The sequence below is a fragment of the Schistocerca gregaria genome, chromosome 4 (assembly GCF_023897955.1).
Source record: "Schistocerca gregaria isolate iqSchGreg1 chromosome 4, iqSchGreg1.2, whole genome shotgun sequence".
NCBI lineage: Eukaryota > Metazoa > Arthropoda > Insecta > Orthoptera > Acrididae > Schistocerca > Schistocerca gregaria.
In genome coordinates this window covers 587,383,989-587,403,602 of record NC_064923.1, presented here as the reverse complement: position 1 = coordinate 587,403,602, position 19,614 = coordinate 587,383,989, and the positions used below count along the sequence as shown (strand labels likewise).

At 40.8% G+C, this 19,614-nt stretch overlaps 1 protein-coding gene across 2 annotated transcripts in view; it reads left to right on the top strand.

The window, feature by feature from the left end:
• LOC126267069 (uncharacterized) overlaps positions 1–19,614 on the top strand; it is a 239,982-nt gene that overhangs the window by 144,464 nt on the left and 75,904 nt on the right. For both annotated transcript variants that reach the window (XM_049971922.1, XM_049971923.1), the window contains exons 15-18: positions 921–1,025; positions 7,855–7,959; positions 13,677–13,850; positions 16,071–16,175. In XM_049971922.1, coding sequence (XP_049827879.1) covers positions 921–1,025; positions 7,855–7,959; positions 13,677–13,850; positions 16,071–16,175 — 489 coding nt within the window. The remainder of the gene's footprint in view (positions 1–920; positions 1,026–7,854; positions 7,960–13,676; positions 13,851–16,070; positions 16,176–19,614) is intronic.

Sequence of the window (19,614 nt, the reverse complement as noted above, 5' to 3'; positions counted from 1 at the left end):
ATGTCTGATGGCTGTATTTCTGTGTCCGTTGGTCACTATGAACTGGTGATATACCTGTGGACTGTTCAGTCAACAAATATACTGGAAGAAACTGAAGATTCAATCATTTTTAGTTTTTTAACTATTGCTGGACTCCAGACACATAAATGGGAGTCACCTGTTTGACATATAAACATCTTATTTCATTCTACACTCCATGAAGAATTTTCAAAAAGGTTGAAAGACGATTTCTTTATCAGAGTGTTCTTACATTTGACTGCTGCTATGCCTTATACCATTGTTCCAGACACATCACAGACATAAAGTTCAAGTGTGTTTAAACTTGTGAACATCACATATGTAAGTTAAATTACTATTTGTAAAGTGTTTTGTTTAATAAATAAGGTGTATAGTTCTGTAGAGGGAGACCAAGAGATGAATACACTAAGCAGATTGAGAAAGATGTAGGGTGCATTAGTTACTTGGAAATGAAGAAGCTTGCACAGTATAGAGTAGTATGGATAGCTGCTTCAAACCAGTCTCTGGGCTGAAGACGACAACAACAACAACAACAACAACAACAACAACAACAGTTCTGCTCATTGCATATCAGTACCCACACTATTTAATCAGTTAAGAGAGAAATTCTTTTTCTTAAAAGTATGAAATACTGAAAATAATGTTTTTTCTGATAAAATCTGATTAAAAGAGATGCAGTATTGACCTCCTGAGAAGTAGTCATGTCGCTTTGCGAACACACTTTCACTTTCATGCCTTTTGACATATAGGTGTGTCTCGCACATAACTCCCCAGAGTAGAACAGGCATGACAAGTCAGAGTGTCAGCCAGATGCGACTTTGACATATTTTTACCGCATAATATTCATCAAATAATTATAAAATCTCCGCTGCCAAAATTTACTAACAAATTATATTTTCCAGGTTGTTGCGGGAATTTTGTACCACCTTACTGTAGAAACTGGTGAAACGACTTGCCTTAAAGAAGCTGATAACAATGCTGATGAGTGTGACTTGAAAGAAGACTCAGTAAGTTTTGACTTCTTTAACTTAAATTTTATTTATTTCTTAGGTTGTGTAGGGACTTTGAAACTGCAAATTTGTGAAAATTGAAATCTGACCAGAAGGATTTAATTGTTATTTTAGTGTTCCTGGCGGCAAAGACAAATGCAGGTGCACATCAGGCTTGAACTCTTCTGGGAATCAGCGAACTGCCACAAGTAATGAGAGTAATGGACAAGGAGCACTACATTAGTTTGTTTGAATAAGTTAGAATTTGGATCTGAGGTGTGCTAGGTAGTCCATACAGTTGCAATGACCACTGTGTCCAGATGGCTTAGTGGCAGAGCATCTGCCTAGTAAATGAGAGACCCATGTTCAAATCCTAGTCCTCCACAAATTTTCAACTTTCCCCATTAGTTTCGAGCAATGCCAGGTTGCAGCCAATGTCTAATTTATTTGTATCTACAAACATTTGTCAACCACATTTTTGGGTTAAAGAGTGCTAGATGGCACAGCACATTTTTAAAAAATAACTTTTTCCTGATGCATGCTTACTTCCTATTCTGCAGTTTGCTTTTGGACAACGATTATCTTGTAAACACCAGAATTATAGTACAGGCTGTGTTTCCCAAATTCTTATTATTTGGACAGTAACTTAAGTTTTGATGACCAATTTTTATTTTACGAAAGATCTTGGTATTTATAACAGTAATGGAAATGCCTGGATGGCGCAATACCTACAATAAGGGAAAGGCAACCATTTACCTATAGTGGATCGATGCGTGGAACACAATAACACAAAACAGAAAACATCATCCATACTAGCTTTCGAGCAATAGCTCTTTTTTTCCAGCGATAGTACACACATTCATACACATTACCACACAGACACCCACATGCATTCTCCCGTGACCACGGTAACACTTTGGAAGTTTCCTAGGCATCCAGATGAAATATAAATTGTGAAGGCATCAGCATATGGATAAGTTAATCAGAAAGCTCAGTGTGGCTGCTTTGCGCCTAAAAATCTCTCTCACTATGTTGTCTTGTTGATGGTATTGCTAACATACTTCGCGTAGTTTCACTCAATATGATCCCATGGTTCAACCTAATGGGGCAATGCAACCAAGATGAAAAATTATTTCTTTTATAGAAATGTGTGGTAAAAATGTTGTGTAAAGTTTATAGCTGAACATCTTACAGAAGACTCTTCAGCCCCTCAGTGGCTGAGCATTCATTTGTTGAGTGCGTGCTTGGCGATCCTGGGGTTCCTGAGCTGGGGATTGGTAAGCACCATTGGCCCCCTGTCACCCTAAGCTCTGCGCATGCTTTAGTGACCACCATGTGGCATGGCCATGGAATGTTGTCACAGGGTACAAGGATCTTGGCTTGACTGACCGAATTGCGAGGGTGTTAAAAAGCTTTATAAAATTTTAAGGTATGTTGCTTGCCAATGAGGTGCACGGTTGTTGAGGTGGAACAGTCGTTAGCAGACAATCTCTGCAGAGCATGCCGCATCTCAGTTGTATAAGGCTTACTTAAACATGCAGGGCTAGGTGGACTTTTATTTCCCTAGCTGCTCATGGGGCCAGGATGGATCCTTCGAAGTTTTCTCTTCCTCCTCCCAATGTAAGGGGTGGGCCACTGGTCAAACAAAAAGGCTTGTGTAGCCATTCCTCATTCTGTACTTATTCAGAGTGGTGGTATTTATAGTAACAGAACACATGCTGCTAGCCAGATTGTGTTTTCTAACATCAAGTGGGAAGGGGGTAGTTTTCAAAAGGTTTTGCTCTTCTGTATCCAAAAAACCTTAGAAGGTACCTTTGACTCTTTTAAAGTCAGACAAGCACTTGCAGAATGGAACATTGTTAGTGGAAACTCCTCATTCCCAGCAAGCAGATAGCGTCCAAAATCTAGATGTCATGGAGAGTATGCAATAAAGACAGAGCTGCATGGCACCTTAACAACAATGAAGGTTTTGTGACTTCTAGGGACCTCTATGACATTCCGAGAGAAGAATTGAAAAATGAGTGGGCCCAAGAAGACACTATTGATGTACAAAATATAATAAAAAGGTTGGATGGTGATTTAGTGAAACCATACTCTGTTATAATTATGTTCAACACCATGAAACTTCCAGAGCATGTCAAGGCAGGTGCTCTTTGTTTCAGTGTATGGCCTTATTTCCCAAACCCAATGTGCTGTTTTAAGTGGCAGTGCTTTGGACACACTACTGTCAGATGTAAAGAAGCCACTTGTGGCAAATGTGAGAAGGCCCAGATGTAAAGAAGCCACTTGTGGCAAATGTGAGAAGGCTGCTCTTGAAAGAGTTGGTTATTCATCTCCTGTAAAGTGCATCACCTGCTCTGGGGATCATACTGTCTGGAGTAGGGACTGTAGTGTCTTTCTTGAAGAAAGGAATATGCAGGAAATAAAAACAACTAAACATATCTTGTATGGAAAGGCCAAAAAACACTATAAGGCCATGCAGCCACCGACGTTCGCTATCCCCTTTGTGTTGTTCTTATACAGCCAGTCCTTAAAACTGATGCTGTTACACAAATGGAGATCTTGAGTGTTAGCACTAGTACCTGCATTTGCCAGTGCACTTGTTCTGCTGCAGTTACTTCGAAGCCCATACATTCATCCTGGACTTCAGAAAAGGCTGTGATTGTAGCTGTTGTGGAGCTCCCTGTCCCTCCAAAGGTTCAACTTGGTCCACTGTCCCGTGCTGCTACTACCATGGTCACAGTTGTGTCCCCAAAGCCCAGTCAGGGCAAGCGATCCAAGTGTCAGTCACTAACAGAACTGGAAAGTCAACTGCTCTACGATGTCAAACTCATCCTCTGACATACCTCATGATTCTTCATCACATCTAACGGACCTTGATATCGGACTGGGCAATCATGTCGCTCTAAAGCTGAGCTGTCTCAAGCAGTAGGTTCCCCTGTAAGGTGGAAAGACAGGGTGAAAGTGCATACCCCATGATAAATGGAGTGCATACCCCATGATAAATGGCTCCAATCCTCCAATAGAACATAACTGGATTCAGGACATGTGGAGGAACTGAAGCACATGAACATCCATTGTGCATCTGTTTGCAAGAAACACATTTCAAAGCATCTGATATCCCTTTTCCTACAGGGCTATACAGTCTTATCATAAGGATGATCTGACTGGGGAAGGGCCAAGTGAGGGGTTGTCGTGTTTGTAAAAAATTCACACCTGTCCTCTGCTCTCCCCGTTGCAGTTGAAATTGACGTGTGTCTGAGGATCACAGTTTATTTGCTGTATTTACCTCCATCTGATGCAGTAGACTCTGAGGCTCTCACAGATCCATTTCTCCTCTTGGGAGGCTTTAATACTCATCACATCTTGTGGAGCCCAATCTCTGCTTGCCCTCGATGTCAGGTTTTAGAGGTCCTTGTGATATCCCAAGAGCTGTGCATCCTAAACACTGGTACTTCCACGTCCACAGCTCGTGGTCTAGTGGCTAGCATTGCTGCCTCTGGATCACGGGGTCTCGGGTTTGATTCCCGGCCGGGTTGGGGATTTTCTCTGCATGGGGACTGGGTGTTTGTGTTGTACTCATCATTTTATCATTGTCATTATCATCATCATCATCATCATCATCCATCATCCATCATCATCATCATCATGAATCGTGACTCTGTAAAAATTGGGACGTTTTACGGGTGCTGATGACCACACTGTCGAGTGCCCATAAACCAAACTTTGTCACTGGCACTCCCACTCATTTCTGTGCTGCTACAGGGTCATATTCAGCCATCAACCTTTCTCTCCACTCTCCAGCCCTTGCATATCGGTCAGCAGGGCTAGCTGGATGCTGTTGAGTCATCTGGCTGTGTTCAAACACTACGACAGCATCCAGGAATGGGTGCACCACATCAGGCTGCTCACTTATCTATCCAAAAGTCTGTAGGTCATCATAGGAGATGACCTGTACCTTGTTGGATTGACGAGTGTCATTCAGTGATCCAGTATAGGCATGCAGCTCTTTGATGGTTAAATGCTGCTCACCTGCAGACAACCTCCCAGCCTTTCAAGTTGCGAGAGCCAAGACTCGACGCCTAATTAAGGAGAGCAAGAAAAAGTCAGGGCAGGAGTTCCTGGACTCTATCAATGATTCCACTTGTACGTCAGTATGGTAAGCCATCCAGAGGATTTCCTGTAAACACAGTCATTTACCACTAGCAGAAGTCCTGAAACAGGGGTCTCTTCAAACAATGCCCAGAGACATCGCTCAGATGCTGACAGAGCATTTTGTGAAAACTACTGCCCATTCCAGCCAAGATCTGATGTTTTGCCACTACCATGCGACTTGGAGAGGGGCAAGGTAGACTTTGAATCCAACACTTCTGAGACCTGCAACTCCCCTTTCTCCATGTGGGCACTGGAATCAGCTCTGTATGAGACGCGTGACACTGCTGCACACAATTACGACCAAATCAGGTACTGCATGCGTCAGCATTTGCCACCAGTGTCAAAGGAAACCCTCCTCAAAATTTTTAATCTTATATGGCAGACAGGCAAGTTCCCCAACTTGTAGAGGGAGGCAATTCTGATACCTCTCCTAAAACCGGGAAAGGATGCACGTGTCCCAGTAGTTACAGGGGTATCGCCTCAATGAACTGTGTAGGAAAGATCCTGGAGCAAAAGGTTAACCATCATCTGATCTGGTTGTTAGAGACCAGGCAACTCCTTAGCCACTCTTAATGTGGATTCCAGAGATTTCGGTCCACTGTCGACAACCTGACCCTGCTAGAAGTGGCTATTTATTACGCTTTCCTACAAACACGTCACTGTACCGGCATATTCTTCAATATCAGTAAGACATATGATACTACTTGGAGACATAGCATTCTTGCATAACTTCATCAATGGGATTTCATGCCACCTTCCCATCTCCATATGGTATTTCCTGTCTCAGTGGTGTTTGAAGAGCCAAGTTGCTGACATGCTGTCAGATGGTTTTGAGGAGGAGAATGGTGTCCCTCAGTGCAGTGTTTTAAGTGTTACCCACTTTGCTGTAGTCCTAAACAGTGTCACATCTACAGTGAGGAGTCCTGAACAGTGCTCCTTGTTTGTGGAAGATTTTGCTGTTTTCTGCTCCTCCAGTGTTGTAATAGTGAGCTGTCAGTTGCAACTTACATTGCAGAGGTTAGAGGAGTGGACTGAAAAGGCGGGTTTTCAGTTTTCTGCAGATAATTTTGTGTGTATTCATTTCAGTTGTTCTTGTTGTATTTTTAATGTACCTGGCCTGCATGTGAGGGACACCATCCTGCATTTTAAAGACACAGTGAGACTTCTGGTCCTCATTTTTGACTCCAAATTCTCGTGGGTGCTGCAAGTGAGAGAATCGAAAGCCAGAACCCTCAAGGCACTGAATATCATAAAGTGCCTTAGCCACATGTCTTGGGGAGTAGACACGTCAGCTCCAGGTTTATAGGACTTTCATGGGTTTGTGACTTGCACTGTGTATAGATTTGTGAGGCCTTCTTATTAGAAGATTACTGATGCTGTCCACCATGAGGGGCTCAGTTGGCCACGGGAGCTTCTAGAATCACCCCCATACTCAGTCTCTGTGCTGAGGTTGGGGAACCACCTCTCACCATCAGGCGGCAGCTCCTCATGGTGCGTCAGGCATGTAAGCTCCCGGCAGCTCCCGCCTCATCCGCATACTGTACTGTTGTACATCCGCCTCTGGAACATCTTTTCTCCAACTGTCCATGAGCCACAAAACCACTTGGGATCCACAGTCAGCATGTGCTGGAGTCACTCAGTGTGGAGCAAGTACAACCTGAAATCCATGGTTTTAACCATCTGCCACCCTGTTTACTGCAGAGACCCAGAGTAATTTTATATTTGGTGCAGTGTAGGAGAGAATGCACTGCTGCTTCTGTTTGGAATGGATATTTTCTGACATTTTGTCTGAGCACCACAACTATGTAGCTGTCTTTATGGATGGATCTAAACAGGGGTCCTCAGTTGATTGCCTTGTTGTTTTCCAGATCGTGTCCTCAAGGTCAAACTGCATGGAGACTTTACAGTCTTCGATGCAGAATTATATTTGATCGTAGAGGCACTGGAGCAAAGTAATCCTCAATACCCAGGATGCCCTCCTGCAGCTGCAACAACTGGGAAAGAAGGTGTCCTTCTGCTGGATACCAGGGCATATGAGTATTTCAGGGTACGAAAGGGTGGCTCCCGCAGCCAAGGAGTCATGTCATAATTCTCAGTTACTTCAGTATGTAATTACCCTGCATACTATAGCCTCGCTGTTGATATCCTGCCTAATGGCATTTGTGGTTTATAAGAAGGATGGATGAACGAATAAATCACTAACACAACACTAGATGCAAAAATAATTTACATTTAGACTATATGCATTCATGACTATGGTTCAGAAAGGGATTTTTTATTCTAGTGCGGTAGACTATTGCTATCTGCTAGACGTTAGTCAGAATTCAAAAACAAAATAAAGAAACCTTATTAGCCGCTTGTATGATATAATAGAATATTTGGAGACATGTATGTAAAGTCTGCGCAACTCCAACTTCCATATTTAACAGATTTCTAATTTTCCGAATATACAAACAAGTGATTGCAGTTTCTGAAAACAGTAAGGTTACATAAATGATAAAAACAGCAATTGAGCGATGTAAGAAGAAGAACAGATATGTTTCCTCCTAATTAACAGTGTGAGATGAACACTCGTCTGCCTGCAGTGGAACATTCCACCTGCTAATTATAAACTTGGCTCATTCACTATTTTATATGTGGAATATGATACATTTGATAATTCTAGAAATTTGAGGCTTCTCTCTTGGTTCAGGTGAACCGCATCTGCAAAGTGAAAGTGCTAGTCCAGGCGTGGGCAAACCATCGCGAGCTGACCTCCTCCCAGTGTTCACCAAAACCTCAGGCTCGCAGGAAGAGAGTGAGTACAGTCAGATTTTTTTATACTATAGCATTTATTAAAAAGCTAAATTATCAATATAGCAATATTGTTCAGTGTCGAACTGCTGACATAAACACAAAAGGAAGCAAGATATATATTTGCATTTTCTGCCATAAAACATTGTGTTGCTAACCATATTTTCTCTTTCTTTTCTATTCTTGTCACACAGTAAGAAAGTTGCGGGTGATGCGTTACTTACTGTTTTCTGATTGCAGTGGTGTCCTGTACACAGTGTGCTCGGAAATTCCTGTTATAAATTTCTAGGACTTGTAGAGGGGTACTAGGAACCCATGTCCGGAAATGTCATCTAGAGGTGCTACTGAGTGATAAATGTATCAATTTGAGGTATGGGTCCCTGTATCGGAAATGAATGAGTCAAAAGTTATAAGTGGAAACCATTCTCATACCTCTGACTGTGAAATACATGCACCAGTACTGATGTTGCTAAGGTTACGGCAAGAAACTTTCAGAGGTAGTAGTGTGGACTGAAACAAGAAAAAATTTCTGATAGACATGGTATTTAAAATGCATACCTTAAGAGCTGTGAGCACTTGTACAGTGTAGCACACTAGCAAAGAAGAACAGATGCTCATAACTCCTCAGGTATGTATTTTAGAGCCCATGTTTGCTAGACATTTTTTCTTGTTTTGGTCCATAATACCATGTCTGAAATTTCCATGTCTGAAATTTCCATACCCTACATTCTTAGCAACAACAGTACCAGTACATGTGTTCCACTATCAGAAGTATCAGAATGATTTTCAGTTGTATTTTTTGGCTCATTTGTTTATGAACCAGGGACCCTTCTCTCACATTGATACCTGCATCCATCTCCATCATCTTGATAGTTTATATCATCATCACAGAATCACCCTGTATATACAAACATTTACAGGTGCCGATGCCTGTAACTTTGACGCTCTGTACATCATTGGATGATGTTTCCAGACAAGAGTTACTATTCAAAATATTATGTACTCACTTTCCTCTGCAATTCCTATAATTTTGTAACACGAATTTCTGAACGCCTTGTATGATGGTAATGTGAAATCCTATGACAAATTGATGTACACAATAGAAAAGGTTTTGACAAGTAACATATTGTTTTGGCTTTCAGCTTTATTAAGCAATAGTACTTACAAGGAAACATCACCTACTTGATCTCATATTTTAAGGAGGAAAAAGTATACTCGTGAGTTATCATCCCCAGCTGTCAATTGTGTGTGGAAATTTGGGCCATAGTTCTGATAGTTTGTAGTTATGACCTTCTGAAAGTACAGTTTGTAAACTTTTGCGTGCACTGGATGTTTCTCACTCACTCTGCCCCACTGCAGCCACCTTGTGCCCAAGCATGAAGTACTGTACAGCGAAGTGATGACCAGGGCTCTCCAATTTGCAGGATGTTCAAGGTGGGGGAAGGGAAGTAGGCACATCTGCCCAACATGCTTTGAAATTTCACTTGAGAACACATTATTCTAAGCAAAAAATAGTAAGTAATATGAGCATGTAATATGTCAAGCTCATGAAAGTATGTGTTCAACTTTTTTTTTCTTAAATATTCTCATACTGATATTTTGCAGCTGCATGTACATCGCAAAATCAAAATGAATAAAGCTAATCAACTGAAGAATTATTGTAAATGAAGTTAATGATTTTCAGTTAACAATTTAACCACTCCAGTCAATTGAAGAATGGTGCATCTCCTGCAAATGTACTTCACTGTAGTGCCAGCTTTAAAATCCAAAGAAAATAATGCACAGTAGTAGCATTAATAATTGAATAATGCTATGCTACTTCTTAAATAATATATTCATTTATTTAATTCATTTACACGGTATTTGTGAATCACAATAGGAAAGTGTTTAAAGCAAAGAGATCTCTGGAACGGCCTGTAGGTTAGAAATCACACACTCGGACACAGTGAACAAAGCCTGTCACCAATCTCAAAACACAGTATTTCTTAAACCTCTCACTCACTCTTCTGTACAGTACTTCACACTCGGGCATTAAGTGGCTGCCTCAGAGCTTAGTGACTGAGAACTATTGTGTGCCCATGTTTAAAAATTTTATGTTCAGGAGGTTGTACTGCCTCCTATTGTAATTACCACCTGAATTTTTTTGTGGGTTTGATTGCCGAGGCTGACATGGCACATGTACTTTCTCCTCCTCAAAATACGAGGTCAAGTTGGTGATTTCCCTTGTTAGTGGAACTGTAGTACTTTTACTTGTCTTTGGATCATATTATACAACAATATTAACACCTAAAGATTACACATATCCAAACAAAAAATACATCAATAAAGAAAATTTAACAATTAAATGAAACTATTGTACAAAGAGAAGCTCGTCATAAAGAAGCAGTTAGTCATACAGGCAAAAACAAAATATATAAAAACAGCAAGACATGTAAGCTATAAAATAGAAACACTAATAAAAACAGATTTAGCATATATCAAATCTCTGTTATTAGCTAACATTTCTGCAAGTGGTTTCCATGACTGTGACATTTAGGTGAGTTTACTTGAGGTTAAAAGGTCCTCCTTTATTATTGCCTATCTTCTCTGTTAAATTCTGCATGTTTTGGAGCCAAATTACATTTTATAGCTCACTCCACCTCCAGTCCTTCACCTTACTTCTGCCTTTGTACGAGTGCGAGGGAAGGAATGCGGGAATGTGGGAAATTGAAGCAAATATAAGCTGAAAATCACAAACTAGTCCAGCTCTAAAATACATCAAACCTGACTGAAAAAATAAATAACAGGGACCAGAGATTTGTTGTCTGTCTTAACAAAAGCACTAATATTTAAATACCTAAGTATGAATACACAGTATCAAAACATGAGCACTTTTCTTAAACCCTATGTTAATGTAACTCTTCTATTCTCATTGCACATTTCTTTTTCTATTTCCTTCAGGAGGTTGTTGATTCCTGCAGGTACCTGGAACAGAAATAAAACAGAAGAAATGGTAGAAACATAATACATGTAATAAGTAATTACTTAAAAGTGGTTAAGGAGTTAACTTCCTCTGTTTTTATTTCATATTTTGGAGAATTTAATGTCTGGCTTCTAGATATCCTTTATTTCTACAAGGACACAATGAACCTACATAACAATTCAATTAATTTCATTTTTAAATAGTAATCTGTGTGTTGTATGCTATTTTGGGAACTTGTTCTAGGAAATCCATCCAGTATTATAGGGTTCTTGCCAGTAAAATGAATCCAGTTTCTGAGTATGTGTTAATCATTTTGTAAATGTAGTGTCACTATTGTGTGTCTTCCTGTTCAACAAACCCTCAAAGTTAACACTAAAATGCATAATTATTTTTAAGACAGATCGTAAGAGTAAATATTATTTAGTTTTATGAATAAATTTTTACCATATTGTTTTCACAACCAAGTGCAGCGCTTCACGATTTCGACCAGAAATTAGAGAGCTAAGTTGGCAATATTTAACTCAATATGCATGCATTTATTACATTTATTTCATTTATTACCAATAATGTTTTAAAAGAAATTGTTGGAATGCAGTTTCATTGTGGTAGTGGTAATTGTGTGCCCATAATCGTAATTTCAATGTCATTCTCAAATTTGATGCATGCAGTTGTGAAAAAGTAACATAACTGTCGTAAAGGAAATGATAATGTGTGTTTTATAGTCATGATTAATATTTTGTTGTACAACCGTTTTGTGACTGTAATCATTTTTGTTTGTGTGTACAGGATGTTTCAAATACAATACAAGCATTATACTACTTGCCTTTGCACAGAAACCAGTATTCCCATAGGCAGACTGGGAGTGCTCTACATTGTGGCAGCTGACATAGCTTTTTTTAGTCTGCATCTACATCTACACATACATTTATACTCCACAAGCCACCCAACGGTGTGTGGCGGAGGGCACTTTATGTGCCACTGTCATTACCTCCATTTCCTGTTCCAGTTGCCTATGATTCGCGGGAAGAACGACTGCCGGAACGCCTCCGTGCGAGCTCGAATATCTCTAATTTTACATTCGTGATCTCCTCTGGAGGTATAAGTAGGGGGAAGTAATATATTCGATGCCTCATCCAGAAATGCACCCCCTCGAAACCTGGACAGCAAGCTACACCACGATGCAGAGCGCCTCTCTTGCAGAGTCTGCCACTTGAGTTTGCTAAACATCCTGGCAGGAAGTTCCATATCAGCGCAGACTCTGCTGTAGAGTGAAAATTTCATTCTAGAAACATCCCCCAGGCTGTGGCTAAGCCATGTCTCCACAATATCCTTTCTTCCAGGAGTGCTAGTTCTTCAAGGTTTGCAGGAGAGTACTGGCGGAATTAAGGCTGTGAGGATGGGGCATGAGTTGTAATTGGGTAGCTCAGTTGGTAGAGCACTTGCCCGCGAAAGGCAAAGGTCCCGAGTTCGAGTCTCGGTCCGGCACACAGTTTTAATCTGCCAGGAAGTTTCATATCAGCGCACACTCCGCTGTAGAGTGAAAATTTCATTCTAGAAACATCCCCTAGGCTGTGGCTAAGCCATGTCTCCGCAATATGCTTTCTTCCAGGAGCGCTAGTTCTGCAAGGTTTGCAGGAGAGCTTCTGTGAAGTTTGGAAGGTAGGATACGAGGTACTGGCAGAATTGCAGCTGTGAGGACGGGGCGCGAGTTCTGCTTGGGTAGCTCAGTTGGTAGAGCACTTGCCCATGAAAGACAAAGGTCCCGAGTTTGAGTCTCAGCCCGGTACACAGTTTGAATCTGTCAGGAAGTTTCATATCAACGCACACTCCGCTGTAGAGTGAAAATTTCATTCTGAAGTTGCTACAGTCAGTAACACTTGCAAGACTCTAATAGTTTCTGTCTGGCCAGTTTAATATGGAACAACCACACAAATTTACTGATGGGGATGGCAGGTATCAGCACCAAATTTATTGGAGGTTTCCTTGTGTACTGTGATTCACACTTGCTTTGAATGCTTGCAAGACCCATGTTCGACCAGTTCTTGGGTACTGTTCATCTCCCTGGAACCATTACCGTTTAGGATTAGTGGAAGAAATAAAACAGATTAAAAACGGTAGCTACTTGATTCTTCTTGGGTTTTAGTCTCTCTCTCTCTCTCTCTCTCTCTCTCTCTCTCTCTCTCTCTCTCTCTCTCTCTCTCTCTGTGTGTGTGTGTGTGTGTGTGTGTGTGTGTGTGTGTGTGTGTGTCACAGGAATTCTCAACAAACAGAATTGGGGGATGTTAAGAGAGAAATTCATTGTGGAGAGTCTGGCTCTCAGAATTCCAGCTGTCCACATCCCAAATAAAACCGAGAAACATCCTATTTCCTCCAACATGAATATCTTGTAATAACCTCAATGTTAAAATTAGAGAAATTTGAGCTTATGCAATAGGGTACCAACAGTTTTTCTTCTTGGATACCATTAGTGAATGGAAAACGTCTGTGTGAGGGTGGTACTGGTGCTCTGTGCACCCTCCACCATACATCATATGGCTTCCAGAGAACAATAATAATCTAAGAAGTCTTTCGGTAGTTGATGATAATTGCCATGATATAACATGATGCAAAATTAATCCAGTTCTTAGCTTTAGCACACTTTTTGAGTTGTATTTTAAACATTTATTTTATCACATCACTGTAAATAAAAGGAATGAATACTAACTGTTAGCTTACATAATACAGAAAAGGTGTATTACAGATTGTCATCTGTTATGCAGGCAACTATGCAGATGGATATGCCGAACCCACTGATCCGTGGTGGTTCAGTTAAAGCAGATGTGGGTGACAGAGCCATCAAAGACGTTGCTTCTTTTGCACTGAAAGCAATTGACAGAGCGTCAAACTCTGCTATGAAGAAAAAGATTGTCAAGATCTTAGGTGCAAAATCACAGGTAATTTCTGCACATGAAGCCAGAAAGTGATGATAGAGATGATGATGATGATGATGATGATCATCATCATCATCATCAAGATAATATATTTATTGTCAGTCAAGTTACAAAATCTCCTCAAGTTAATAACTTATAACTATAAACAGTATTAAAGACATAATTTTTAACTAACTATACTTTTGTGTTTAGTGATCAGAGAGTTAAAACAATCACAATTCCATATACCACGTATGATAGTTTCAAAGTTAGGAAGATTTTGTAAAAACCGTTGTTTCATTATATCTATTTATCAGAAGCTGCAATAACAATTATATATTCTGTCATGACCCCATTGATGTGCAAGTTTATGTTCAACTTTACAGCTGTGTTATTTATGTAGTAAAAACTCCAGTTTACTTAATTTTTGTTGATGCTTTTCTTGAAAGAGAAGTTCTGAATGAAGTCACTTTCTATCTCTAGTGAAACACTCATTACGATTCAAGTAGAAAGCAAGTTCAGCATCTTCCAATAGATTAAGCGCTGTGTGGTGAACAAAATAGTTTTGGCTTTCTAAAAAATACATTGAGCAACAATGTGTAGCATGAGGATACTAAAGATGGAAAACATTTCCAAAATGTGAAGATAGATGAAGCTAGACATAAATTCTCTGCGCTAACAAGAGGAAGTTTTCAGATCCTTAAACTTGGAAAATGAAGAAGAAATGTTTATAAATGCAACATGAGTGAAAACCTTAATTTTGCTGATGCCATTGTATGGTTATTTCTAGAGAAGATAGACTTTCAACAGTGAATGCCTCATCAGAATAGAAAAGGTTTCAAAGCAGGCGTGAAAAGCACACAGTGCAGAATTAACACAATGAAAAGATATTAGTACAAATTATGAATAAAGCCACAGAACCAGTTGTACTATTGTGTCTGAAGCAGTTGAATACAACTCAGTAGACAGCAGAAGAAATAAATGGAAGAGTAAAAATGGCTTTGGGTAAAAAAAAAAAAAAAAAGGGCAAGCCTTCAAAACTAATTTTTTAGTATGTAAGAAAAGGAAAGTTCCCAATCCGTGTGCATTACTAGTTTTTACTTCTGGAAGCGACAACATTGGCTTTTAATGCAAAAGCCATTCAAATGGCAGTTGCTCAGTAAGCAGCTGTGAGATGCACTTTGCAAATTGCTAGGAAAGAGAAGAAAAGGAGTAAATGGATCAGAGAACATCCCAGAATGGAAAACTTTATTATGGATATAATGGAAATGAAATGGAGTGAATGGATGTAGATTGGCAAAGTAAGTTGTTTACAGAATTCCAAATGAAAAGAAAAGACCTACTTGACTTACTAGGTGGTGAGTAGATGATCTTAGAAAACATGAAGGAACAACATGGTGGTGGTGGTGGTGGTGGTGGTGGTGGTGGTGGTGGTGGTGGTGGTGGTGGTGGTTAGTGTTTAACGTCCCGTCGACAACTAGGTCATTAGAGACGCAGCACAAGCTCGGGTTAGGGAAGGATTGGGAAGGAAATCGGCCGTGCCCTTTCAAAGGAACCATCCCGGCATTCGCCTGAAACGATGTAAGGAAATCACGGAAAACCTAAATCAGCATGGCCGGAGACGGGATTGAACCGTCGTCCTCCCGAATGCGAGTCCAGTGTGCTAACCACCAACATGGATGCATATGGCTGAACAGCATAATGCACAGAAATGTCCAGAAAATGCCTTTGTTCAGCAGTGGACTTCAAAATCCTTGTGCTGCCTATATCAATTACGGATATTATAATGTTTGTCATATCTTATAAAAGTAAATTTCATTCATGGTTGGAGTAGGGAAGGTAGTACATTATAGTGGTACTAAAAGTACCTGTCATCATATAGTGATAGGTGGTTGTAGAATATAGGTTTGGATGAAGATTAATCTAGGAAAAAAATTGGTGCTTTGTAAACACTTACTGCAAAAGTTAGGTATTCAGTATTTTTTTTTCTTTTTTTCCATCTTTTGTGAGACATAGGTGATGATAACTCCCTGGGAAATAATTTAGTAACAGCATGTTTTTAATATACATGTTTTGATGTAAAATTTCATGCAGGAATTATTTTCATATTATGAATTAGGATGTTGTGGCTAAATTTACTCACACCATCTTTTAGAATTGTCTCACAGGCATTTTTGCAATGTTAAATAAACATTTGTTGTTATTCCGAGTTTTGTGACCCATGTTTTTTTTTTTCCCCCCAAGGTCGTTGAAGGAAAACTGTATCATTTAGACTTGGAAATTGCAGATACAGACTGCTTAAAGAGAGATAAACATCTTGATGAAGAATGCAAGCTGTCAGAAAATTCGGTAAGTTTGCATCATCTGCAGTATTATGTTTCTGATAACTCTGCTAGAGTTTAAGACAGTACAAATTGTGACTGCTGCTAAGTGTAGTTAGTCTGTTCTGGCAAAGCGGTAATAGGAAAGGGAAGAAGAGCATTGGGTGAGGAGGAAGCATTCTATGTTTACTATACACATAGAGATAAAAAAGAAATCTCAACCTTCCAGGACCATATGTTGCATTTTTGCATTTTCTGTAGCAATGAGAGGTGTGCAGGAACAGGTTGGTGGGGAGGGGGTGAGTACATTTGGGGAAGTGGGCAAGAAAGAGCATCCCATAGGACAATGAAGATCGTACAGAGAGAATGAAATTGTGAGGTCCTCTGTCTTTTATCATACTTCCAGAACACTGGTTACCGTCAGCAAGCAAGAGAGAGCTGTTGAATTGAGAGAGACTTGTGGAATAATAAATAGTTAGTGCTATAGTTTAATGCTAATAACTGTGGTGTTCATAACAATACTGCATAAACAGTGGAAGGCTTCCAAAGCTCACCATACGGCAGAGGCACTGAACAGTTGACAGATACATAAAGAATACTGAAACCCTCGCTGAGCTCTTGAACATCAACCTGCTCTGAGTTTATGAACAAAATACACATACAACCAGTGGAAGCTCCAAATTGAAATATCAACAATATAAGGAAAAAATAGATTGCAACTCACTGTAAAGATGACACTTTGAATTGCAGGCAGGCACAAGAAAAAGACACACATTAGTTTTTGGCCAGGCATCTTCAGAAAAGGAAAAAAACACACACACATATTCGTTCACACAAGCAAGCATACCTTATACTCACCAGACCATCATCTCTGGCAGCACGGACTGGAATACAGTTGTCACATAGAATAGAAGCAGCAATCTGGAGGGGTCGGGGAAGGGGAATGGGAAGGGATAGCAGAGTACAAGTGGGGGCAGAAAAGAGTGTTGTGTCGCAAAGTGTGGAAGGACAAAACTGCTAGCAGGTGCAGTGTTGGGAGGCTGTGGGAAAGGGAGTGGGGAAGGGGAAAGATTGGTGGTCGTGTTAGCAGAAGGCTGCACAGAAAAAGAGTGGGTGGGATGAGATTAGAGAGGAGGTGATAGGGCAGAGGGTGTGGGGACTGTAGGTAACCATAGGTTGAGGCCAGGGTAATTTTGGGAGGAGAGAATGTGTTGGAAGGATAACTTCCATCTGCATAGTTTAGAAAAGTTGGTGTTGAGGAGAGGATCCAGATGGCTAAGGTAAGGTATGAAGCAGCCATTGAAATCAAGCATGTTATGTTCAGCTGCATGTTGCACATTGTGCCCTTGGTCACAGTTAGGCAGTGGCCATTCATCCTGTTGTACAGTGGTTGGTAGTCATACCAGTATAAAAAGCTGTGCAATGATTGCAGCAGACCTGGTATATGACAACAGGTAGCTCGGCCTGTGATGGCATAGGATAAGCCTGTGGTGGGATGGGGCTAGGAAGGTTTGGGTGAGTGGATTGGGCAGGTCTTGCACCTGGGTCTTCCCCAGGATTATGATCCCTGTGGCGAGGGGTTGGTATTGGGAGTGGCATAGTGATGGACTAGGAACCTGTGGAGATTAGTTAGGCAACAGAACATCACTTTAGGACGGTGGGAAGGGTCTTGGGTAGGATGTCCAGTTCAGGGAATTGGTGATACGTGTTGGGTGACAAAGGGGGCACATCTTTGTAGCTGGTCCTTGGGTGTGGTGGGAGGATTGGGGGGTTTGGGGAAATGGCGTGGAAGATATATTTGAAGACTAAGTCTAAGGGATTGTACCTGTCTATGAGGGCACTAGTGAGAGTCTCAGTCTGCTGTGCGAGGGAGTTCTTGTCGCTGCAGATATACCGTCCTCAGGTCCACAGCAGTATGGGAGGGATTTTTTGGTGTGGAATGGATGACAGCTGTTGAAATGCAGGTACTGCCGGTGGTTGGAGGGTTTAATGCAGACAAATGTGTGGGTGGAGCCATCAGAGAGGAGGAGGTCAACGTCCAGGAGGGTGCCACACTGGGTTTAGGAGGACCAGATGAAGCAGATGAGAGAGAAGGTGTTGAGGTTGTGAAGCAATGAGGGTAGGGTGTCTTGGCCCTGAGCCCAGATCATGAAGGTATCATCACTAAATCTGAACCAGACTATGGGTCTGGCATTTCGGAAGACTAGAAAGATCTCCTCTAGATGTCCCATAAACAAGTTGGCCTGGGAGGGTTCCATGAGGGTGGCCATGTCTGTGCCATGGATTTGTTTGCGTATCTTCTCTTCAAAGGAATAGTAGTTGTGAATTATGGTAAAGTTAGTAAGGCATATGAAGAATGAGGTAGTGCGTTTGAAGGTGAAGGACGGTGAGAAAAGTAGTGCTCAAAAGCACTAAGACCATGGGATTTAGGGATGTTGGGTTATAGGGGAGTGGCGTCAACAGTGATGAATAGGGATCCAAGAGGTAAAAGGGTGAGGATGGTAGAGGGTCGGTGAAGGAAGTGGTTAGTACAGGCAATGAGTTGGAAGTGTTATTCGTTGAGGGCAGAAATTCTTTCATTGCGGGCACAATAACCAGCTACAATGGGCATCCAGGATTGTTGGGTTTGTGCATATTGGGGAGCATGTAGAAGGTGGGAACAGTGCAGTATGTGATGGGGGTGAGGAGAGAAATGGATTCAGGGGAGAGATTCTGGGAAAGGCCTAAGACTTTAAGCAGAGATTTGAGGTTATGTTGGATTTCTGGGATGGGATTACTCTGACAGAGTTTACAGGTGTAGTAGTCATGATTGGCTGTGGTCTACGGCCCGGTAGTCAGTGTGATTTGTAACACCAGTAGTGGAATGTTTGTCTGCACGATTTTTTTAAATCTCCCTTTTGTGTTCAATTGCCTCTACTTCCCAGTTTACAATTTATGCCCCTCTCTTTTGTTGTTATCACAGTACATGTCACTGTCTATTCTCAAAATCGAGTCTGCTCTATTTTAGTGTACCTCTCTTGGGCCAATATCCTTCATATATTTCATGTGTGACCTTAATTATACAATATTTCCTCATTTCCTTTCCTACCCTCTTGTTTCTGGATTCTTAATATATATTGTGCATTAGTTTAAAGCCATGTTGAATGTTTACTAGGGGCCATGACTGTTTCAAAAACGTTTTCATATTGTATGCATATCTATTGATCCACTACTGATCTTTTATTGTGAGTTGGCCTCATAATTTATTTGTTATTTTATGATTATGAATTCATTTTCATATAATTATCTTGTTTGTCAAGCAACGGGAATTCCATGTTGAGAGGCACAACAAAAAAACTGCTTTTGGCCAAAAGGTTTTCTTCTAAACACTCACGCAGTCACACAGGCATACAGCGATGTGTGTTAACACACACACACACACACACACACACACACACACAGTATTTTTGTGGTGCCTGTCTGCGACT